This window comes from Manis pentadactyla, chromosome 14, assembly GCF_030020395.1.
Source record: "Manis pentadactyla isolate mManPen7 chromosome 14, mManPen7.hap1, whole genome shotgun sequence".
Classification (NCBI taxonomy): domain Eukaryota; kingdom Metazoa; phylum Chordata; class Mammalia; order Pholidota; family Manidae; genus Manis; species Manis pentadactyla.
This window is the reverse complement of record NC_080032.1, coordinates 695,003-719,797: the sequence shown is the minus strand read 5'-3', so window position 1 is coordinate 719,797 and position 24,795 is coordinate 695,003. Positions and strand designations below refer to the sequence as shown.

The following is a 24,795-nucleotide window of genomic DNA, read 5'->3' as shown; positions in this document are numbered from 1 at the left end:
GTGTGTGTGTGTGTGGTGTGGTGTGTGTGTGTGTGGTGTGTGTATGTATGTGGTGTGTGCATGTGTATGTGTATGTGCATGTGTGTGTGTGTGGTGTGTGTGGTGTGTGTGTGTGTGGTGTGTGTCTGTGTGGTGTGGTGTGCTGTGTGTGTGTATGTGTATGTGGTCTGTGTGTGGTGTAGTGTGTGTGTGCATATGTGTATGTGTATATGTATGTGGTGTGTGTGGTGTATGTGTATGTATATGGTGTGTGTGTATGTGTGTGTACTGGTGTATGTGTATGTGTGGTGTGTGTGTATGTGTGTGGTGTGTGTTTGTGTGGTGTGGTGTGCTGTGTGTATGTGTATGTGTATGTTAATGTGGTGTGTGTGTATGTGTATGTGTGGTGTGCTGTGCTGTGTGTGTATGTGTATGTGTATGTGCTGTATGTGTGTGTGGTGTGGTGTGTATGTGTGGTGTGGTGTGCTGTGTGTATGTGGTGTGTGTGTGTATGTGTATGTGTATGTTAATGTGGTGTGTGTGTATGTGTATGTGTATGTGCTGTGTGTGTATGTGTGGTGTGGTGTGTGTGTATGTGTGGTGTGGTGTGCTGTGTGTGTATGTGTATGTGGTGTGGGTGTGTGTGTGGTGTGGTATGTGTGCATATGTGTATGTGTATGTGTATGTTAATGTGATGTGTGTGTATGTGTATGTGTGCTGTGCTGTGTGTGTATGTGTATGTGTATGTGCTGTGTGTGTGTGTGGTGTGTGTGTATGTGTGGTGTGGTGTGCTGTGTGTGTATGTGTATGTGGTGTGTGTGTATGTGTGGTGTGGTGTGTGTGTGTATGGTATGTGTGTCTGTGTGTGCACACGCATGTGCCTGTTTCCCTGCTCCATATAACCTGACGGTTTTCTTTGCCTCAGTGGAGGACAGACGAACCCTGGGGACACTCTGGTCATTTGGCTCTCGGGGGCTGGTAACTGAAAAGGAAAAAAACAACAAACAAAAAAACAAACAGCGAGGTGTGGGGCAGGGAGTGAGAGAAAAAACAACAGACTCTTCCAGAAAGAAGAAAAGGTCACTGAGGCTATTTTCAGTGTGTAAAATACCCCATTAGCTTTATTATGTGGAGGACATTAGCATCATGCACGGCGGGGAAGGGACATTTTAACACAGAACATCTTTCTCCAGCTTCCAAAGACGAGAGGGATGTACAGGTAATGGAACTGCTGTTGGGATAATGTCCTTTCTCCTCGGGGGCTGTGGGCTGATGGAGTAACAGGCTAGCAGGAGCATAATTTGCTGGGTCAAAAATGACCCTGGATAAAGAAGGAGAAACAGTCTGAGTCTAGTGCCACCGGGGCCCAGGGATCGCACTGCAGGTCCACTCCGGGGGGCACCCCCAGCACCACCCCAGGGGGCTCCCCTCTGCCCCTCAGCAGCTCTACTGGGCGACGAGCAGTGACGGAGCCCCTGTCTGCCGCCCTAGTAGGTGGACATATGATCCGAATGGCTTTCCCGGCCCAGTCCCTCCTGGTCCCACAAGGGGACGGGTCCCCCGGGGCGGAGGCGGTGTTGCAGGGCTGAGCCCTCAGGAGGCCCGGGCGTCATCTCTGAGCAGCTCACTGTTGTGTCTCTGTCTCCGGGGGTTTCTGCCTCTCTGCTTCCAAGAGCATAAAGACACCTGTGAAGCAGCCAGTGACGTTCACTTACAGCCTCTAGTGAATTCAAGTTATTTATCCTCGTTTGTTCCACAGCCAACTGGGGCCAGAAGTCAAAGTCGGAGTGGCGCAGAGCGTGCTGGTCAGAGGGCCTCTGCCCAGCCTGCGCGTTGTGCCCTTGGCAGGCTCGCTGTGCGGTGCAGCCTTGCAGCCCCTTCCGGAGGTGCTGCGGGGTCCCACACACAAGCTCAAATGCTTTCTTCTGCTGGACCCTGACACCTGAGCCTGGGGTGGGGAGACTCCGCAGGGCTGAGCGTGCAGAAAGCGCCCCTCGCTGCAGGGGAGGCAGGCCAGAGGGACAAGGCAGGGAGGCTGGGACTTGCAAGGGGGGCCCAGATCTGCTCCTTTCAAGGCGGAGCTGGGAGCGTGCAGGTGGAGGAGGCAAGCTCCAGGAACGGCCCAGGTGAAAGCTCAGAGCTGGTGAGACAGCTGGGCAGGGAAGACAGGCCGCCGGACAGACGAGGCTGCTGAGCGCCCTGCAGGCCCCTTCCCCTTCGGTGCCACGGGCTCCTTTGGGATCCGGGACCCATGGACCCTTTGCCAGAGTGGCATTTTAAAATTCAAAGAATAAAATACAAAGGGTTACAATAGGAACCCAACATACTGAAAATAGAGCTGTGAAAATATTAAGTCACAATTGTGATTATATGAGCACGCGCATGGAGTAACAAGAAGGGCTGGGCTTGGGTCTTCTAAGTGCTGTGACCACAGCAGTGTTCTGAGGTATCTTCAGCCGTCCTGTCTGTGGTTTGATGGTGATGGCACAGCCATGAGGTGTGTCTCCACGCTCATAATGGGAAGAAACGGGAACTGTCAGATCGACGTTGGTACTAATCAGCACGATGGCTTTCTTATGGCCCACCAAGCTCGGCAGTGTTCCAGATGATGTCCATCAGCTTCTTAGGGGTCCAGGCACCTTCCCTCTGAGTGGGGTGGAGGGAGAGACAATCCCATGTTCTCTGGGGTGAAGGACCCTCAGGCCTTGGGAGCAGCCTGCAGTGCAGGAGGAGGAAGATGGGGGGGGCCTTGCTGACTGACCCCTGCCGGGTGCCCGGACAGCAGTGTGGGCTAAGCTGGGGACCCACGTCTCCTTTGCAAAGCTGTCTGTGAGTCCGCCCGGAGGGGAACTGGGGTGCCCCGAGGACAGGGACAAGGCCCACTGAACGTGTCTCCATGCAGAGGAAGAAGCGGGCACTGCTCTCAAGACCCCTGAGGTCCCCACTGAGGGGTCCAGTATTTCCAGAGGAGGGGCCTCTCCCACTGGGTAGGAGGCTGATTCAGGAAGCACGGCCGGGGCTGCAGAGAGAAACCTTGAGAGGGCAGCGCCTGAATCTGCATCACCACGAGGACTTTCAGGTGGGGCTGCAGCAGGCCTGGTTCTGGGAGTCCCTCTGCAGCACCCGGCTGATGACCTTCCCCTGCACACTTCCGGTGGTGTCAGGGGAAGGAGCTTTGACAAAGCATCACGTGGGAGGGGCAGGCAATTAGGATGCACAAAAAGCTGTGCAGACCGATTAAATGGCTACTAAGATATTACCAAGGAAGCTGCCTCACCTACTTGAGATGCTAATTTAAGAATTTGATAAACATGTACAAATCACTCATTCATTTCAACTCTTAGCTTTCACTTCTTAAAGAAGCCCATTGCAAGAACTTGTTTGAAATATAAACTAGCTAACTGCTAGGTAACAGAAGTCCCTAAGGCTACATTAAAAGTATATAACCATTCTTTTCTTTTTGGACTTTTCCCCACATATGGTGCAAACTGTAAGGTTGTTATGTCTGTTCATTTCTATCCAAAACATGCCCGTGATGGCAGGGAGGGCTTACGCCATTGGGTTACATTAATTTATGCATAATAAGTATTCTAAACATATTCTGAGCACTTAAATAGGCAAAGCAGGCCTTCTCCTTGACAACAATTTGTCAATTAGTACTTTAATCATATTTATGTCTCGTTTACGCCCTGACAGCCTCCAGGAAGGACCGAGTCGGGGGTTGGCTCATTTCCTGCTTGGAAGCGACCCTTTCTCATTGCATTTTCCTGGTCCAATTTCTAAGGTTTAATTGGGTGTACTGCCTTGCTCCATCCAGAATCTTAAATTAGGGATTTTTAATTAGTCCCCCCCGACTGCCTCTGTCAAACAGTGAGAGTGGAAGGCTTTGGGAAAAGTCTCTGTGTCCCAGACCCCCTGACAGATGCTGCCTCCTGCGTTAGTCTTTACACCACGCAGCCCACCGGCCAGCCGAGCAAACCAACACGAACCGAAGTGCATTTATGATGCTCCTTCACCAGGCCACAGAGCACGGGAGAGCTGATCACCCTCACAACGCGTGCCAGGACTGGAGAGCGATACACAGCCCGCTCCCCCCATCACCCTTGATGGACACTGGGCAGCCCTCCTGTCTGGGAGCAGCTTCTCCATCCAAGACACCCCAAACCTTCACAAGCCCATCTTCTTTCCGCAGAAGCTAAGAACTCAGACTCCAAAGCTTATTTACATCCTTGCCAGCGGGGAGTCATGGTTCAAAGGGCAACTGTCCCCTCAGGTTCTTTCATGATACTTGGAGAAGAGCTGACTGTCCAAGGGGCTGAAGGACAAGGCGGGCCTTGGGGCCCAGCAGTCAAAGGGCCTTGGAAGGATGTTCCGAGGTGACTCTGCCCTCTGAGCAGGAGGTCCCAGGAGATGACAGGAGGGTGGGCAGAGGCTCCGAGGTGGGGGCGGGGTGGGGGGCAGGGCCCCGTGAGGGCTGAGACGTACCCGCAGCCCGGCCGGTTGAGGTCTTCGTGTCCTATCTTGGTGGCCCCAGAAGCCTTCCAAGCAGGGGTCCCTGTGGGCACGTCTGTTGTGGGAAGCTGACTATGGGGCCGGCAAGAAGTTGCAGGGGGTGTGGGGCATGCGGCTCTGTTCGGGGCACTGCGGAAGTGGAGTACCTGTCCTGGGGTGAGGTGGTGTGTCCCCCTGACTTTGCTGGCATAAGTACTGTTCCCATCCAGGCTGCACGCAGCTGTGTCTGCAGGCTGGATGGCTTTGTGAGCCTGTCTGCTCTTGTTTGACCTTATCTGATGACCCCAGGAGGGTGAGTGCCTCGCCCAGGGCCACAGCTGGGGGTGGGTGTCACCGGACGGTCTCCATCCTCCCACCCCGAGCACCGGAACTCCCAGATGGGGACGCGGGCGTCTTCTGCTGTGCTCTGCAGGGAGGCAGCTTGGCCAAGTGCTGAAGCGTCTGCTCTGAGTCAGGTTTCAGCCCAGGCCTGTGTCCTGCGCTCTCACCGTGTGGCCACCTGATCGTGCTGAGCCTCAGGTTCCTCCCTTGTAAAGCATCCCCCCCATGTCACCTGAGAATTGCGGGGGGACATGTGTGATAAAGCTCATGCAACTCCCGGCTGGTGCCTGGCACAGGTGAGCGCTCAGGAGATGGGTACCATCTGTCACTGTCCCCAGGAGGCGCTGGAGGCGGTGCTCCATCCTTAGGGCGGACGCCAGGTAACCTGTCCTGTCCCCGAGTGGCTGCCAGTGACATGTCTAGATCAGGGAACCTCCCAGACCCTCCATTCTCAACTGTTATAACCATCTGTTTGTCAACCACCATGAGCTGAAGCCCTTAATTCATACTTTTTGATGATGACAAACTATGATTTTAAATCCATGTTGGGAGCCGAGGGCAAATAGTTCTGAGTGAAGATATATTTAGAAACACATCTCAGGCTGGCTCCGCTCTCAGCCTCTCCCCCAGCTTTCGGATTCTATTCAGCTACTGGGAGTCAGCATCAGTCACTTAGCAGGGCAATGAAAGGTCGGCCCAAGATCACTTCTGAGTCCGGCTGCCAGCGCCATTCCTCAGCTTTATGGCTTGAGGCGTTCCTGTCACGCATGGTGAGCAACACTTTCATCTCCTGCTTTGAGACAAGGGCACGGGGAGGTACGTGCCCCAGGGCCGGCCCCGAGGCTCCCCGTTAGGTGGGGTTGGGGCATGGGGGGCGCCTGGCTGCTGTCCCGGCAGCAAAGGGTAAGTCTGGTTGTGACTCACACACCCCCCTCCCGTCACCTTCAGCTGGGGGCAGGGCACTCCTGGCTAATGGGAGAAGGGAGCCACCCGGGGGAGACTACTCTGGTGACAGACACCGAGCCGCTTCGGGGCCTGCCTGCTTCTGGAGGGGTGACAAGGGGAAGTAAAGAATTTTCAGAAAGAAGCGGCCTTTCTCATGAGAGCGCTCACATCAGGGGTGGAGGCGGGCAGACCCCGCCTGCGTCTAAGCGGCCACACACTTGCAGCATTTGATGGATAGGTTACCCGGTATCCCCAGGGTGGTGTTTCCTGCGGAGCCATTGTCAGCACCGTTAGGCAATGACCTGGGTAAGGTGGGCGCAGCTCAGAGACGTGCAGTTACAGGGCAGCAGGGAGGGTGTCTCACGTTGCCAGGAGCTCCTGAATCACAGGTTCACCCCCTCCAGGGGTCACATCGACCCTGGCCAGGTTTCCTGTGGGTCTCAAGCAGAGAGCCGGTCCCCACGCGTGCTGGAAATGGGGCCAGAAGGGACTGTGGTGTTTCCCGGAGGGACCCAGGCACAGGAAGGCCTGTTCTCTGGGGCCACCACTCGGGGACCACCGGGCACATGGCAGCCCTGGGGAGGGAGGGCCAAGCAGGACTCTGGGGCGGGTGGCCTGCAGGCCGGGGCTGGGTGTGGGCTGTGGGGGCTGCGCCCAGCCTGGAGCAGGCCCTAGGGCTATGGGGGCGTCTGGGCAGAGGGCTCCAGTTGCTCTGCAGGCCAGCGGGAGCCACTGACGTCTGTGAGCCGGACGGCATGGGCTTGTCTGCCTCAGGAATATGGACTCGGGGCTGTACATCTGAGGGGGAGCGGCTAGTGTGTTAACAGAAATAGAGAAAACGCTCTCAGGAAGCGCCCAGACAGTCCTGGGCATCTCAAGGTTCACACGCAAGAGTAGATTCCAGGCGATCCTCCAGGAACCGTGCCCAAAAGCCCACCCAGGACGGAAAAGTCCCCTGACAGAAGCTCTGAGGCGCCGGCTCCCCGCACAGCTGTAACTGCCGCCGGGCAGAGGGCTGGCGGGGAGGAGACCCCCCTCTCCGGAGGGCACAGCTGCTTAGAGGCGCTTCCCTTCATGGTGGGCACATCACCCCCGGGGAAGGAACAAGCACACATTTGGCAAAGAACGCCTATGCGCCCCTGAGCAGACACAGTGCCCGCCGGGAGGGAGAGGCCCCGCAGCTGCACCCAGGACTCTGGCTTCCTTCAGACGCCAGCGTGAACTTCGGGCAGCTCCCCATCTCATGATTCGACATTCATGCATAATAAATCAGGCCGTGCTGTGAACGTTCTTGCAAGATACCTCGCCAATTACCTAACAATCAGCTTCTGGGCACCAGCAATCAGGGGCTGTATGAATCTGAGCATCCTCTGTGGGTGGCGTGGGACTCAGGCACCCAGCTGCAGAATCGGAGGTGGGCTGTTACCCGCGGTCAGCCTGATCAGTGCTGGGCTATGTGCATAAACATGCTCCCAAGTGCCCTGATGGCGTGATCCCAAATCATGGGTGCAGACGGCTCTGGATGGAAGATTTGTAACTCACAAGAGCCATTTCATTTTTCAAACTCTGCATGTCATTTCCAAAGGAACTTATGCACCTATAAGGACCAGTAACAGTTACTCAAAATTACCTCAGGCACACAGAGAATTATTTTAAATTGAGTTATAGGGATAGGGTCTCAAGATGCCCTGTCTCTCCACCTACTTACCGCATCTTTGCTGCATTTAGAAGGATTTCTGGGATGGCAACCAAGTCCTGCCAGTCTGTTCCTGGGGCTTTCTGTGCCTGTGAACCATCCCAGGACAGCTGGGCAGCTCCTGTGGCTCTCAGCAACCAAGGAGACACTGCCAGAGACCCTGTCTGGTGGCGGTGGGTGGCATGGGCCTGCAACGGGGGGCAGGTGGTCCTGGAGGGGAACCACACAGCCTGAGGCTGGGGGAATGGTGAACTGAAGTAATGGGAAGGACTTGCAGTTCATGCTTGCTTTGAAAATGCCCAGTTTAGATGGGGTGGGCAATGCCAGGGGGCTTCTGAGGGCTGGTCCTGTTCTGGAAGGCAGGCCACGCAGGGGGCAACTGAACTAACATGATTCCAGACCATGGAAGTTTCTGGAGAACCTCAGTTGTGTCAGGATGGGGTATGGGGAGGGTCTAGGGCATGGTGAAAGGGGATGATGGTCCCAGGGCAGCTGCCTTATGCTCACAAGCACATTTGACTGACTCCCGTGCAGGGCCAGTTCCAAAAGACACCTCTTTCTGCCTATGTATCTCGCTGTTTCCAAGTCCCCCAGGCAATCTGCAGTCACGTCCCTCAAGAACTCGATGCTTCCTCATGTATCTTTGAGTTCATTTTGAGTCCCACATCTCTCATCTACAAGCTCACAAGCTGAGTGTGTGGGACTCACTACATTCTGTTCGAGTGTGTGCTTGGACATCGCCGCAAAGCAAAGCTCAGATGGATGTAGATACAGACCAATGTGAGCATCAGCAGCTGAGCTTCACAGATGCCTTACTGTTTTATACATAATCAAGACAAGTTAAAAATTAAGACTTCCCCACATAAAAGGAAACAAGGAAAATAAACACAAGGAGCATTAACACACAAGCCCTGCAGGTCCCATACACGCTATGCTGGAGATCACTTTTTCAGCTCTAAATGTGGCATCTGTGAAGCCCTATGTCTGGGATTCACATGACTCTCAAAGTGCCAGAAAACGCTAAGACTCATCAAAGAAGAAAAGAGGGACACCGCCATGAGCAGCCACCTCCAGAGGTTGCAGGCAGGGTCCTGTCCTGCTGTGCCTGGTAGATGGTGGTCGTTACAAGCACCTTTAAAAGGCCCACAGGTTGGCCTGAGGGTTGAGGTAGCCCAGTGAAGGGGCGTCTGTCAGTGAGAAAGATGGAATTCCATTGACATAAAAATCAAAATGTCCCAGATGCCCCAGAAAGGGTCCTAGATTCCCAGGGCATTTATACGATGCTCATCAACTAACAGATGGCTCTCCACAGCCCTTTCTGAATTTGCACGCTTGGCTTGCATCAGTACATCTGCGTCTAAACACATAAAATTGGGGTCCTTCACACACATGGTGCTTTGTGCTATGAAGAGCAAGAGGGATCCATAGCCCTGGCCTGTCCCCAGTTCAGGAGGCGGGTGTCCCACTGGCCACACTGCTGCACGCACATCTTGGGGCTCCTAGAGGCCGGCAGGAGCTGCCCAGGTGGTTGCGCCCAGAGACACTGCAGCACCCCTGGGGTGCCTCTGTCCTTGACGAGGGCTTGTCCAGCTGGGTGTGTGTCCCGGGCTCTGGCCTGACTGGACTCAGTATTCATGGGCTTGGCCACAGATGGTGGGCAGAGGCGGAGGGTCACGGCACAACCCAGGAGCTCCTGGCCCCGCACCTTCTGTTTAGTTCTTGGGGTGTTGCAGACCCTGTGCTGAGGGCCTGAGTCTTAAATGAGGTGCAGAAGGAATGCAAACACCCCACTCTTAGAGGATGCTATATCCTCATAGCATTAGATATATCATCTAAAAGCAAAATAATCACACATTGAAAGTGTAATTTGAAGTGAGCCATAGGGCCAGATAGAAGAATGTAAAATTTAATATGTTGCAGTTTTAACCATAGATTCTGAATGTGCAGGTGTTTGCATGTGCTCTGCCCTTGTTCGATCCACGTGTGGGTTTCTCTGCTACAACTGATCACAAAGTCAAGATTCTAATTACTAAGGCCATGCATCACTATAACTGAAAAAAAAAATCCATGCAGTACACTCCAGGGAGCAAAACAGACATGATGTATTTGTTCATTTATACACCAAAACAAGTAAAAGTCAGGAACTTCAGCATAAATTCCAGAGGAAAAAAAAAGACCAGAAATGTGATTCTTCTTGGTTGCCCTGGATCATTAATATTTATATGGAATTGTTTAAATCCAGAAGTTGCAAAACAGCTCTCAGAAGCTACAATCAGCATATTAAATATACATTCAGAGATGGAGGCAGCAAGCGGCAGGGGAGGAAGGGGTGGGGAAAGAAAGGGAGAGAGAGGGAGGTGGATGCGTGTCCCCCAGGACCATCGAGCCACTGCACATTTTCCTGAGGTTCCGGGTCCAGGCCTCTTGCAAAGTTCCTTAATTCACTTGCCTGCAGAGCCACGGCTGTTCCTGGGTCCAGCGGTCCCTCCCCTTCTCCACACCGTTATTTACCCGTCACGCACCTTGGGAGGCTGAGGTGGGCCTTTCCCCAGCCCCCTACCCCATTCTGTTCCTTGGTAGAATCTTCCTTCCCATAGGGCCCCATCACACCTCCTGGGGCTGGGACCTCCTGTGCCAGGGCTCCCCACCCAGTTCCCGCACAGATTTCATGGCCTCGGTCACCCTGCCGAGCCACATAATCTCTAGCTGTGTCCTATGGCCTCGGATGACCTGTGACTCTCAAGTAAAAATCTGGATCTTGTGTCACTTGGCATTCGATTCACTACAAATCAGGGACATCAAGACAGTGAGCTTGAGGATAAAAGGGGGGCATCATAGTGGGGTTCATGGAACACAGATGCCAGGAACTGCCCGTGGTTCTGAGCAACCCTTCAGTGTATAGGATGCACGAGGGTCCAGTTTCTTGTAATGCATCTGCTCCGCGCACAAAAGAATAAAGAACGTTTCAAAAGTCTGTCTGTGTTTGTGACAAGGTTTAGATAGAACACTGAAACGCAGGTGTGTTTTGGTGAGATACATGGTCAGAAAGACAGCTTCTGCAAACACCCGGGCATTTTGCTTCGGACCCTTGAGGAAGTCCCTTTTCAGTGACCATGCCGTCACAGTTCCCTGCAGCTGCTCCCGGCCAGTGGGGTGGGCGGTGGGGGTGAACTGCCCGCGTCAGCCTCCTCCTCCCCCAGCGACGCGGAGAGTGTCGGCGGGTGTCCACTGAGACCTCACAAGTGTGCCCGTTTGCTGGTGAAAAGGCTTTCTGGTCTGAAGACAGGCCTGTGTCCATGCTGCTTCCACACTGTGCTTTCTGACTATGCCTCATGGTTTGTCCTACGTCCAGCCTTCACTCTGCAGCTTAAATGCTTTGTTAACAGACTAGTTTGCCTGTTATTTCAAGGCTCCCTGGCTCTACCCCACCTCCCCAGTCCCATGTCAATTTTCCCTCTGCAGCATAAAGTTTACATCCGTGTGATCTATTTCCTCCCTGAGGCAGTACCTTGCTCTGGTCACTTCTGTCTTTATGGACAAGCCAGAAGGGCCAGAGAACTAATCCTCCCTGGGCGCAGCCCTTCCTGTGACCAGCAGCTTCACCCTCCTCGGTGGGGCGGTGGGAGGTGTGAGCTTGGCACTGTCTCCTGGAGGCCCTGGGGGGTGGGTGCTACTTGCCTCCAGCCCTGCATGGGGCATGTGCCCAGCGCATCTGGCAGCTTGATCTGCTCTTAGGCATGGCCACCTCCCCCCGACTCTGTCTGGACACACTTGGGCTATACCACATGTAAAAGCCACAGGGTTCGTCTTTATGAAACGGCCAAGCAGAACACAGAGGGTGTACAGGTCTTTGCATCAGACACAAGTGCAGCCAGGATGTGGTGAGCCTCACTTACACAGGGAAGCTATTGCCCCGGAGTCGGGGTGAGGTATATATGGGCTTTGTCTCATTTTCTCACACATCCTGTCACCTCAGGGGCAGTGGCCCTGGTCATGCATGCAGAACAAGGAGCCCGTTCAAGAGTCTGTGGGCACCAGAGGGACGGGAATTCAAGCAACAGTTAATCTGAGCTCCTCAACCAAGCCTTCAATTTTTCCAACTGAAAATATTCCTATTATAAGAGGAATACATTCTCTGTGCAAACAAAAGAAAAGAGAGAGATGCAGATTTCTGCTTCTGGTAGTGCCACTTCTGATTCTTCTGCAGAAGACAGCTAAAAGCCCTTGAGGGAATGTTAAAGAATATTTTTAAAAGCTTCAAAAAGAAAAGAACATGAGAGATTATTGGGTCAGGATCAGGGAGAGGATGGAATCTGGAGGGTGAGTCAGGCACGTGGGGACACTCCTACCCTGGAGGTGTTTTATGACCCATACAAGATATCTGAAAGGCTGCATTTGGGTTAGTTTTGGGATTCAGAGCCCACCAAAGAGGGAGGTCCTGGTGCACTAGCCCCTGCCATAAGATGGGGCACCAAGGGCTCACCCCCAGGAGAAAAAGTGAAGCCCAAGAACGTCCTCCCTGTCCTGGCTACAGACTGGCTTCCCAGCAACCAGAACCTGAGCTTGGACTAAGGTGATCTCGCAGTCTCGCCCAAATCCAACCTGATTAGCATCACCCATACTGCATAAATTAAATCAGTAAGTAAGTCTCCTACAGAGGAAGCTCCCGGCTCAGGCAGCTCCCCAGTGAGTGCTACCAAGCAGCCAGCAATTAACTTCAGTTTTACACAAACTTTCAGAGAACAGAAAAAAATACAAGTCCTCACAACCAGCCTAATATCACTGCCAAAATTTAATAAGGAAGAAATTATCAGAAAGGACGATATAGATGAATTTCTCCCATGAGCACAGATGCAAAAACCTCCCAAGCAAAACAGAAGGACACCGACTCAGCAACGTAAACATCACGACCAGTTGGGGTTCACTCTGTGAATGCAAGACTGGCTCGACATTTTCAGATCGGCCCGTGTGGTCCACCACATCGTGGGTGAAAGGAAAACACAGGTTTTTCATTTGTACAAACAGCTTTTGAAAAATTCAACATCCATTCATGATTGAAAAAAGGATTGCAAGATGGTTTCCTTTAGAGACCCAGGACAAGGCACGGGCGTCACTTACGTTAGTGCAGCTTTTGCAAGTGCCGTGCGGAACGATGAAGGCTCGGAGGCTTAGGGACGCAAGCCCAGGGGGCAAGAGAACAAAAATATGCAGGGGAGGGAGTCCTACAGGGGTCAGCACAGAGGGGAGACCTCGTCAGGGGAGCCCGGAAGGGGGCCTCGGGGTGCTGACCCGGATGATGGGTCTTTGGCTGTGTGCTGGAAAATAACTTGCTAAGCCTGAGAATTACATTTGTGTATTGTTCTGAGTGTTATTTCCAAAGTAGGAAGGGTTTGAAAATCATCTTTACATGCACGGTATTCAAACAGACAAGTGCACGAGCACACACACACGTGGAAAGGGGAGAAGGGCTCTGCTGGGGGGGCCTTCCTCCAGCACTTCCCCTTTTCTTCTGATGTAAGGAGATGTGCCATGACATATGCTGCTCTTGGAGAGGTCAACATTTTTTAAAAATGAAAACATAAAAAGAGAAATCATATGGTGGGTTCTTCTGACAAATGATTGGGTCTCACAGGATAAATTTTGAACCCACAAAACTGACTTTTTGCTGGAAGGATAAATGGGAAGTAACTATTAAAAGCGACTAATAAAAGTAAGTTTTCCATGGGAAAAGTAGTCAACCAAAACCAAGTAGCATTAAACTGGAAAAAACGATGTGACCACGAAGGAGGCTGGACTACGATCTCCAGGAGCCAGACGTGAGCATCTGGAGGACTCTCGGGCCCCCGTGTTTCCAGACTGCCTCCCCCCGCGGGCCCCGCCTCGGCGCAGCTGACCCGCCGTGCGGCCCTGACCGAGTCACATAACCCCGCTGAGCATCAGCTTCCCTATGTCCTAGGCCCAAAAGGACCTGCTTCCCCTTCGGTGGTCCTCATGAGGAGGACATACAATCCACTGTAAACTTGTCTGAAAAAGTGGCTCTGGGCATATGTGAAGGACTTTAAAATAGCACAGAACCCCAAGAGGTCCACAGGACCTCTTCACCTGTAAAATAGTGATAATCCTGGTAGTACCCCATTTCACAGGACTGTGGCAACCATGTGCCTGCGAAGCACTCTGTCCGTTGCCTCACCTGTGCCCAGGGTGGTGAGATTGCTGTCATCTCAGCCACGTGGACGCATGAAGGCCTCCACCCCAGCCCACTGGGCCTGTCTCAGCCTGGCCGGGTAGAAGCCTGACAGGACCCTGCTGCTCCAGCAGCACCTCCGGGTCCAAACGGGCCGTCCTGGGGAGGGCCGCTCTCTGCATGGTTCCGGTTTGCATTTTGAAGAAGGCCTGGATGTCGGCTCATTCTGTCACCGAGTTCAGATTTGGTGTCAGGTCTGGTCTGGACCAGAACTGGGCTACTTGCTATGCTTTCAACTCTCCTGCATCCTGGGAGGAGGCCTTGGGCATGAGGGGCCGTCTCAGGTTGCTGGAGGCCCAGGCGACTGGCTCAGCCCCTTTGTCCCCAGAGGGGGCACAGCAGACGTGCCTCCGGTGCCTCCGAGTCATGGCCCCTGGCCTCTGCCCCAACACACCTCCAGGCAGGCCACCCACTCTCCCTGTAGGGATGGTGGTAGCTAGATGAAATCTCTCCGCGGTCCCCCCGGCTGTCTCAGTGCAGCCTGTCCAGGGGCCTGGGGTGGTGGGAGCCGGTGGCAGTGCAGCTAGAGTGGGAAGGCAGCCGTGCCCCTCCCTCCATTTCCCCCATGTCTGTGGGCCTGGGATTGTGTCTCTGAATAAGACACTGGCACCCCACCTCGCTGCAGGTCTGTGCCCCGGGGGGTTGGGGCGAGTCTAGGGGCTGGCAGGCCTCTCTGTGCAGTGGCCATCAGCCACACCGCTACGTCCCAGGGCCCGTGGGAGCTGCGGCCAGCATTCCAGCCTCACGCAGTCACGGTGCTGCAGACAGCCCCCACCCGCCAGCCTCGGCATCTTCAGGAGAATCAGGCCAAACCTAGTGCCTGGAAGAAGTGCTTTCAGCCTGAAATGGCTGCGGCAACTGCAGCTCTTCCAGAAGCAGACACAAGGCAGGAGGCGGGAGTCCTGGGGAGGCAGGCTAGGTTCTGAAATATTAGGGCAGAAATGGGGAGAAGCACAGGCAGCCCTGCCACCGTTGGAAGACCGGAGTGCGGACAGGGGCCCGCACTTTCTGTGCAAATGCACAGTGGCCGTCACCGCCTGTCTCCTGGAACCATCGCTGGGTGGCTCCTCCGGACCATCAGAGACCTCCAGCTCACCCAGACCCTGCGTTGCCCCCCTCCACAGCACCCGGCAGCAGGTGCTCCTCACCTCCTGTGCCAGCCCAACACCTGTGGGCAGCGAGTGACGCCCCGTGGTTGCCAAGAGATGAGACATGTAAACAGGGGATGTCCAGCCCATGGCCAGCGAATCATCGGAGGGGCGCTGGGGTCAGGCGAGGCCCAGGCACCACCTGCCCGGGAGGGGACTGCCCAACCGTTCTGAATGCGAGGGGCGGGGTGGGGCGGGGCGGGGAGAGCCAGGCCCCAGGAGCCTCCTGTGACTGAAATGCACGCCTGGGGAGTGTCGGGACGCAAAGGCCACGATGGGCAGGATTGGAGGCTTCGCGTTCAACCATTTCTCCAAGCGGCTTGGGGCAAAATAAACACGCACATAAAGAGGACATCCGGGTCATTCCGGCTGCAGGAGGCTGGAAGTCCAGGTGATGAACAGACGTTCCCGACAGGTTCCTGCTCCTGATTCCAGGTCGTCTTACCCCCCTCAGGGTTCTCCAAGGGCAGATTGGCTCATCCTTTGATCCTAAGGGACCGGAAGCTGCGGCGGGGCGTCCGGGTCCCATGGCTCTGCTGTTTTGGCACCAGCAGCAGGATGCTCAAGACGCGACTAGGAAAACGAGGCCCAGCAACCGGCTGTGTGCGGTACCTGCGGTGGCCCTGGGAGGTGACACGTGGCAGCGATTATAGGAAAGCCTGACAAGAATGCCAGGAGCCGACGTGAACAACGAGCACTGATTTCCAGGGCGAGGAGTCGGGAGGGAGATTGGTGATCCCCTTTGGAACAGCGACGGCGACCCTCGTGTGTCCACCAGGGCTTCTCTGAATGACAGGTTTTCACCTATAAAATCCCATAATTATTTCCTTCCACCTTGGCGGGATTTGCAGAGATACTATTTAGCTGGGAAAAGGGGGGCTCAGAAATGCACCGACGTTTCTGCTCTGCTGGAGAAAGTCCGGTTCAGGAGAAGAGTCTGCGTCTTAAGCATCTGTTATTCAGGACTGCCTGGTTCCCGCCCCTAACTTGGCATCAGCCAGTCCTGGTGGAGTCCGGTGGGGGAGGGACAGACCCCTCCCTGGGGGCTGTCATCAGGGCTGTGATTTCCCCGAGGAAACAAGAGGGCGCTCCTTCCCTGGGTGCGGGTCATGACCCCTGACTCAAGGCTCGGGGTTTCTTCTAACCCGCGGGACTCAAAGTCACGGGCACGGGATCACCGAGCACCTGGGACCTGCTTCTTGGGGTCTCGGACTGGGCTCCCCCTCTGGAGACGTGGGCAGGGGCACCCTCCCCTGAGGCTGCCGCAGGAAGCGAGGGAGGGCCCGGTGCGCGGGGCCTGCTCCTGTCCCCACGCCTTGCCCGCCGGAGCGCATTGCCGCCGAGCCCCGGTGCCTTTTCTCGGCAGTCCTGTTCAGGTGTGCTGGCAGCCCAGGAGCACCCAGCTCTGCCTGGGCACAGCCGCGCGTGCGCACCCACCGAGGCTGCCCAGGAACCCTCCCCTCTGCAGGCGCGCAGTCCAGGGCAGGCCCGCCGCCCTCGCGGCTCCCAGGGAAGGCGGCCCCTCCCTCTTCTCATTCTGCCACCTGCTCCAGAACATCTCTCCGGAATTCTCCCACCAGCCCTGCCAGTGCGGCGACTTCCCTCTGCTGCACCGCGTTCATCCGCACGGGGATGCTTCAATATCTCCCACTTAGTACGCCTTTGTCACCGCCTTCCCCAGCAGCTACCACCCATTTCTCTGTTTACAGCAACACCCCCCAAAGGCGATCGCCCGGTGCGCTGTATCCAACTGCTCTCTCCCCACAGTCAAACTTTTGAATTAAACGGTAACATTCTTGAAGAAAATGCACAATCACGAGGATGATGCTCAACATGTGGGTCGGCTTCACACGTGTGGGGGTGCTGGCGAGCGTGTAGCCAGGACCCAGATCTAGACACGGTCGTTCCCGGTGAGACAGGGACTGTGGGTGTGGTCAGAGTAGGGTGGGGGCTTCTGGAAAAAGACCCCTTCCAAAACCCTGTGTTGAACAATTAAGCAAAGTCAGTCACATTAATTCTCTAAAGTAAAATATCAAACTAGGAATATAAGCATTCTTCAGTGAGATTAGTTAAAACTAAAAAGCCAGGAGTAACCTGGCCTGGAATGTTTGAACATCCCCCAGATAAGAAAACACCTCAGCACAGCCCGTGTCTTCATTGTGTCAATTAAATGAGGCTATTGTGAAATTTACTTTAGCGGCTAAAAGGCCCAGCTTATCTTTAATTTAGCCCAGATGCTGCTTTTCCTCCTCCAGCCCCTAGTCAAGTCATATATAACCTGGGCAATTAATACAGCAGGCAGGCCCCGCCGTGAACAGCATAGGGAAGGGCAGGAAGGATCCCACCTTAAAGATGAGATTGCATTTTAACACCCAAGAAGTTAAGAATTAAGATTCTTAACTTACTATTTAGCAAACAGACAATAACTCAGCCCACCTTGAGAGCAGGACAGGCAGCCTTGATTCATATGCTCCCAAACCAAGAAATTGCTATTCTGGGAAAAACATCAAAGCAGTAAATTTCTTATGTTAACTCTGCAAAATAGTCTGGAAAAACTGATAAGAAATTTAGTGTGTCTTCAAAGATAAACATTTAGAGACCATTTAGTGGGTCTGCATCCCTAGCCCTCTGTCTCTCAACCGCCTGTAAATCCCCCAGACAAGGTACCGCCCCGGGCTCTCCTGCCCCCTCCTGGGGTGAGCCGGGAGCCCTGGCCTCTCACTGTATCTCTAAATAAAAGTCTCCCTGGCTCTCCTACCTGACTGTTCGCTGAGTTCATTCTTTGACTCCGCAAACAAGAACCCCAGCATCACCGGCACCCCTCAGGCTCCCTCAGGCCCCCACACCGCAGCTCCTGTTCCGGATGCCCTTGGCAGAGCTTGACGCCGCCTGGGCTGCTCTCTGCTGTTCTTTCCTGAGCCGGTGTGCGTGGGCTCTCACTCCCAGCACCCCAAAACCGCTCTCGGCGATGTCACCACTGGCCTCCTTACTGCCGAGAGGTTAACTCTCAGACCCCATCTCACGGTGGTTCCGTCCTCAGCTCAGACTGCTCTCTGGGGCCCCCACATCTCTGCTTGGAGGCCCCTAGGCATCGCGCACCCGCCAGGCCAAAGCCCAGCTCTGCCTGCCCATCCGCCGTGCAGCCCCCGCAGCCGGGGGGAGCTCCGTCCCCCCGGGGCTTTGTCCCTTCCCTCCTCTCTCACGCCCACAGCTGAAACCTGTTGGCCCTTCTTCCAAAAGTCACCCTTGTCTCCCTGCTTCTCACTAAGCTCCCGGCATGACTGTGGCCTGGACCGTGGCTGCGTCCCCTGGGTGACCGCACCACACTCCAGCCTAGATCCCCTGCTAGAGGGTGGACACGGTGCCTCTGCACCACTCAAACACCCCAGAGAGAGAGCCCCTGTCACTGCTCCAGCCTAAAAGGGATCCACGTCTCAGGTCCTGTCCCCTCTCCTCCTTCCCTCTCCCCAAGGGCCCTGTTGTGATACACTGGCCTCCGCGTCCCCCTTATTCACACAGGCACGTTCCCCCCTCAGGGCCTCTGCCTGGGCTGCCCTCTGCGTAAAAACCTCTCCCTCAAGGGATCCTTGGGGTCTGCCTGGTTTTATGATGAAATGTCATCCTCCTAGCCAGCCCTTCCGCGACCGCCCTATTTAACAGTATGTGCCATATCCATTTCTGACTTGATCTTGTCTTTATGATGTATTGCTCTGGGGCACTCTGTTCATTTCCTGCCTCTTACCATGAGGAAGTCAGCTCTGTGAAGGTGGGCATCCGCTCTGTTCATTAACAGGTCCCTGCACCCAGACCAGGGCCTGACGCACAGCAGGCACTCAGCAGACATCGAATGAGAAAGTGGGTCTCACAGGTGCTGTTATCGGCCGCGTGGGACTCTGGTTCTTCTGGGTCTTAAGGCCATAAAGAGATTCTCTTTTTTCCCTAATTTGTCCAATTCCCTTTGCTGGTGCTATTCATAAAAATCATAATCTGATTTTTAATACCCTTTTCTCATTTAATTATTGTTATATTGTTGCAGTTAGTGAAAGAGAGAGACATTTTATGAAATGAAATGAAATCAAGACATAATAAAGGCTCCAAGCAAAAGTCATCTGTGCAGATGTGCGCATGCAGCCCCCAGGCCTGCCGGTGCCCAGTTCCAGACCCAAGGCCTCAGGACAGGGCCTCCGCGTCAGGTCCCACCTGCCTCTGGGATTGAGTGAAGGTGCTGAGGGCTGTGCCACAGTCCTGCCTGGAGTGGGCTTCCCTTCCTTTCCCTGCTGCGCCCCAAGCTGTGGGGAGGGGCGGGCAGGGGTGTGGGCCAGTCAGTGGCTTTAGAAACAAGGACTTTGTTTCTATGTCTTCTCTGCAAACAGATCAAAGTCAAAGTTTTGTTGCAGAAAGTTGGATTTCAAGAGTTAGAAATTTCGATATTTGCATCATGTACCCATACTTGCTACCTCTCTGATTTATTTAATCCCTTGAAACTTCTGTTTATTTCATCGACAAAATGGAGTAATAATTTCCCACCTTTCAGACTCATTGAAAAGATTAAATAAGATAAGGTGTGTGCCATGTCATAGATAAGTTTTCACAAATGCCTAAGGTGCCTAACTGGTTTTCTCGGTTTCACTGGAGATGGCTGGTAATTACAGATATGCTTTGGTTATGTAACTATACTCCTATTATGTTAATGTGTGTGTGCAATTTAAGTAGTAGCTTAAAACCTATTCATGCTGAAGTTACTCTACAAGAAGATATGCCAAAGAAATAATCAATCTTCCCATGTTTTCTTCCGCCTGCTACTTCTATAGATTTTCTTCTTCCTTCCTAATTACAACCCTTAAATAGAATTCGTGCCTCGTATCAAATTTATCGAGTATCATAATTCTTCCAAGTGGTAAAGATACCTCAAGACAAATGCTGGGCATAGAAGCCACAGGGCATAAATATGCAAAGATGTAAAAAGCTAACCTTTTCAAACAATAAGGCTTCTCTCTCACTTACCAACTTCACATTTCCCTGTATGGCCCCGGAAAATGACTGGTTAGCCAGAGACGGGTAAGATTCCTCAAGGGAGGAACAACCTAAGACAGGCACAGTCGCAGGGGGGCCATCAGGTGAGAAATTGGGGATCAACAGAGGTGAGGCTTAGAACCTCACCCCCCCTGTTCTGAGAGAAATCTTCTGCATACGTGGACGTTTTATTGCCCTTGTCTAGCTTGGATTAACACATAGTCTACAGGCACACACCTGATCATCTACATTTGCTCTCTTACAACACTAAACTATGTTTTCTACCTTTATCTTGTATCTACCTACCACTTCAGCATTTTATTAAAAATAATAATAATAAAGAGAGAAATGTAGTATCCACACATAAATCAAGTATAAAAACCAAATGAGTATTCATATTTGAACTGACTGTTTAGAGTTCATAATGCATGAGCAAAACCGAAAGTTTCTGTGATGACTGCCCTTGTACTGTTCACTATGTAACTTATTCATTATGTAAGAATTTGTTCTCCATGTAAGAACTTGTTTGTTATGCCTCAGAAGATTGGAGACTGACGAAAATTAGGCTTGGGGTGGATTAATGATTGTGCATTGAGCATTGACTCCCCTATACAGAATTTTATTGTCGTTAACAATCATTTGATCAATAAATATGAGAGATGCCCTCACAAAAAAAAAAAAAAAAAAAGGACAGACTTCCAATGGTAAAATAAAAAAGTAACCGGGATGTAATGTATAGCATAAGGAATATAGTCAAGATACTGTAACAGCTTGGTAGGGTGATAGCTGGAACCTCAAATTATGTATATAAATGTTCTACCACTGTGTTGTACACTTGAAACTAATGTAATGTAATACTGTGCGTCAACTACCCTTCAATAAAAAAATAATTATTTAAAAAAAAAAAAAAAAAAAAAGATAAGGTGTGTGCATTTACTAGCTCACAGCAGTTCCTCAACAGATCGTGGATTCATTTCTACCCTCAACATCGATCGGAAGCATCCCTCCTAGATGAATCTACCAGTATTGCACAAAACACTTTCCCTATAAATTGGTTTGTAAAACTGGCTTTGCATCAGGAGCTGGACTAAACAATTATAATGCCATTGGAGTAAAATGAAGTTGTGGACGAGCACTTCACCCCGTCTCTCCCACCAGCCTCCATGCTGCATCCTTCACCACGTTGGGCTCAGCCAGCTGTCTCCTCTGGAGGTGGCTCCCAGCCAGGCGGACCTCACAGCCTGGTGTCCATGGCCCACAGGGCGACAAGAGGCAGATGTCCTTCGGGATCATGTGCGTGGGAGAGCACAGCTCAAGCTCGGGCAGCGTGGGGACCAGCAGGAGGGGCTGTTCAATCACAGGTTCCCAGGCCCCACCCTGGAGGCTCTGCTCTTCAGGTCTGGGGGTGGACACCCTGCTGCTGGCAGGAGCCCCTGGGAAGCCAGGCGCCAGGTATTTAACACGGACCAGCACCTAGTCGGTGCAGCAGATGTTGCTCACTTCACAAACACTTTCATTGCTAATACTTAATTAATGCCTCTTTCTCATGATCAGATCTGCTGGAGGAAGGACCTGTCTCCTTCCAGGGCCCCTCACTTGGGGACCCACATGTTCTGACCCTTGGGGTTTCCAGGAGTGTGTGGTCAGCTCCCGCCACTCTGACTTTACTTCCCTGACCCTGCTCAGCTCCACACCGTGGCTTATTTCACCGCCGTTTATGGACCAAGAGTCTAGGCATGGCAAAGCTGCCTGCTGACCTGGCCCCGGCTGGATGAGGACAGAACAGAACATACCCTGGGTTTTGTGAGTCCAGGGGTCCTGTTCACCTCATCACTGCACAATGCCCTCCAACCACTGAAGGCTGTTTGGTTTCGTTCTGTTCTCCTGGAATGGCCTCAGAGTGGTAGTTCTGACAGTGCAGACACCGTCTAATGCCAGTGGCTACACTGAGAGATGATCTGTGATAGGAGAAGAGAAAGGCCACACTTCGACGTCAAAGATTTCCTTCTGAAAGGACTCGGAATTGGGGGTCTTGGCTTCCTCACCGAGCTGCACCTCCTCAGGGCAGCGCGAGGCACGGGGAGGGCATGGGTCCAGTTTACTGTGATGCCTCAGTGTGTGTCTGTCCCACTGTGTGCGACTCACTCACCCCTGGCAGCTGCCTGCACCCTTCAGGTGTCCACTGCAGACCTCGCGGCCCCTGGCTGGCCTGGGGTGCTGTGTACCAGGGCTGGTTGCCTCCTGCGTCTGCAGCAAAGCCTAGAACCACCACAGCCGTGAGTGGTGAGGCTGCACGGGCCTGAGCCTGGGGCCCTGCCCAGAAGGGCGCCCACCTCCAGAGATGGCTTCCTGGAGAAGTGGCACCTTCTCTCTGCAGGGCCACTGAAGGGCACCCCAGGCTCACAGCATGAGGGAGGCACCGAGAGCCGGGGGCGGGGGGTGTGCAGGGGCCGCCACAGAAGCTGCACTGTATTCGCAGTTAAACCAGCGACATTTCTGCCGTCGAAGATACTAAACACCGCGACTTGTCAGCCCAAGTCTAAGGCCTTCTTAAGGTGTGAGGAACATAGTTACTTTCTGAGAAAGAGAATCTGAATGCCAGCCTGCAACTGTGGCCTTGATGTTTATTCTAACTACCGGCTGCAGACAGATGTGCCTCCCTGCGACAGGGCCTCACCCCAGGGTGTGTGAGGCAGCCAGGGCAGGGAGAGCAGGTGGGTGCCCGCCCCACTGACCCTGTCTCCTGCCGCACATTCATACCACTGTCTACGCGCATCTCTTGGAGCGGGTAACACCATCCCAGTGGAATTCACCGTGAAAGTGTCAGTCCCATAAATTCAGGCAAAGTACAGCTCTGACATTGACGTGCTCCCTGGCCAGGGCGGGTGCAGGGTGTTCTCAGTGGGCATGGCCCGCGGGAGGTGTCCTGCCCCACTAGGTGCCGCAGGACCGGGATTCAGGAGAGGGGTGACATCGCACATTCAGTGGTGGGCAAAGCCCGGGTGGCCCGTGAGCACGAGGACCCGGCTTTCTCTGCTCTGTGCTCCTGGACTTCCCTTGGGTAGTGAGGCTGCCTTGCCTGTTGGCAGCCAACCCAGACCGGGTGCCACCTGGGGAGGAGCATGTTTGGCGCACCCGACATCTGTCTTTGCCAAGTTCTCCAGTCCCTCTGGGCATCCCAGCCCTCAGCACGCGAGCACCCAGGTCCTCTCCTCAGGGTCCAGGTACACCGAGGCCCCTGCAGACCTGGGTGGGGGGCTCTACGTCCCGTGCTGTGTCCCAGGGAAGGGGGCCAATGGCATTCATGGAGCTCACAGAAAAGCAGCCCAGACAGACCCTCCAGAGCAAAGCTGGGCATGGAACCGCCGCTCAGGCCGCCCTGCAGTGAGGACACCCCACTGGCCCCCAGGGACTGGCTGCCAGAACCGGGACCTCAGGCAGCCCTGAGCAGGCCCCTCCTTGCCCAGGCTGGGAAGAGCCTCGGCCTCTCGGTGTCCTCGCCCAGGAGACGGTGGCACCACCGCTCCCCCCTGCTCCGTGGCGTCAGGAAAGGGCAGGCAGGGGACAGGAAAGTGCATAAACAGACTCCTCTCGCCAAACAAAACCAAACCGACACAGAAACCAGCAAGAGCGAGAGGCCACAGTGGGAATCGACCCGGGCGTCCATTTCCAAGCCAAGAGAAACCAGCATTCCAGGCACACGAGCTGCGCCAACTGTGGGCAGCCCGGTCCAGGTCCTGGAGGCCGCAGAAGAAACCCGGGCACCGAGGGGCATCTCTTGTGCCCCAGGGGCGCCCGTGAGAAGGTGCCATGCCCACCAGCGACCGAGGAGCCACCTCTCCCTGTGGTCGGCTTGGGGTCACTGGGGTGGGAGTGGGCGCTCACACCTCACTCTGCAGCCGAGAGAGCGAATGTTCTCTGATCGGTACATCAGTTCTGAACAAATTCTCTTCATCTGCCAGAAAATAATCTTCCCAACCTGGTTCCATGAAGCCCCAGCCAGGAGGGTGCCCTGCAGGGGAAAGGACAGGAACCCGTCCCTTAGAAACCCTTGCAGTGCACGAAGGAGGCAGGGTCACCGCCTACGAAATGCTATTTCCTGTCTCAGAACATCAATCTGAGGAGTGCACACAGGCCTGTGAAATTCATTCTACGGGACTGAGCCTTTCACAAAGGGCACAGCCCACGCCCCCTTCCTCAGTAAGCCGGCACCCTCGCCCTCAGCATGGCGTTTCCTGGCGAGTGGCCAGTCCCACTGGCACCCGAGGGCCTGCTCCCAGGCCAGGCGTCCCGGCCTGTCCACTCTTTCCCCACTGGCGCCGCTTCTGTCCTGCATCCTCTCCCTGAACACTGCCCGCCTCGCAGGGCCCGGGGCCAGCCCACCACCGGCGAGCTCCCGGCCCCAGGCCTGTTCTCCGGCTGTGCCAGGCACACCTCTTGGGCAGCACAGGCTGAATGGGTGCTTGGGTCCTGCCCCTCCTCATCAGCCTGGCCGCGCCGGCGTGCGCGCCCCGCGGGAGGCCTTACCTCGTGGGACAAGTAGAAGGCCGCGATGCCCAGAGGCCAGAAGCAGCAGAGCATGGAGAAGACACTGAGGCCCAGGTGGTCCCGCGGCGGCATCACGAGGAAGCCGTCCTCGCTCTCTGTGTCGCTGGAGCAGTCGCTCTGCGGACAGAAGCCGGCAGCGCAGGGTCAACCAGAGGGTCGGTCACGGGGCCGCTGTGCGACGCCTGGGGGGTGTCCAGGCTGCACGGGCAACCCTCCCGGGAAGGCAGCTCTTGCTATTGCCTGCGAGCTTATTCCCCCGGGGGGAAACCCCAGCCAGGGAAGAGCACCAAAACCAGAAGGAACCATCCTCGCATCGGACTCGTGGGCCCTTTCGTGGAAAATAAAGTCCTACAGAAGCAGAGGATTTCATAGGCCTGTGGGACCCAGGG

At 54.3% G+C, this 24,795-nt stretch overlaps 1 protein-coding gene across 4 annotated transcripts in view; it reads right to left on the bottom strand.

Moving 5' to 3' along the window:
• The window catches only part of SYNDIG1 (synapse differentiation inducing 1), a 115,401-nt gene that overhangs the window by 15,664 nt on the left and 74,942 nt on the right, over positions 1-24,795 (bottom strand). For 3 of the 4 annotated variants that reach the window (XM_057491590.1, XM_036908685.2, XM_036908684.2), the window contains exon 3: positions 24,386-24,523. The exons of the other annotated variant lie outside the window; for it this stretch is intronic. In XM_057491590.1, the coding sequence (XP_057347573.1) occupies positions 24,386-24,523 (138 nt within the window). The remainder of the gene's footprint in view (positions 1-24,385; positions 24,524-24,795) is intronic. 4 annotated transcript variants of the gene reach the window in all.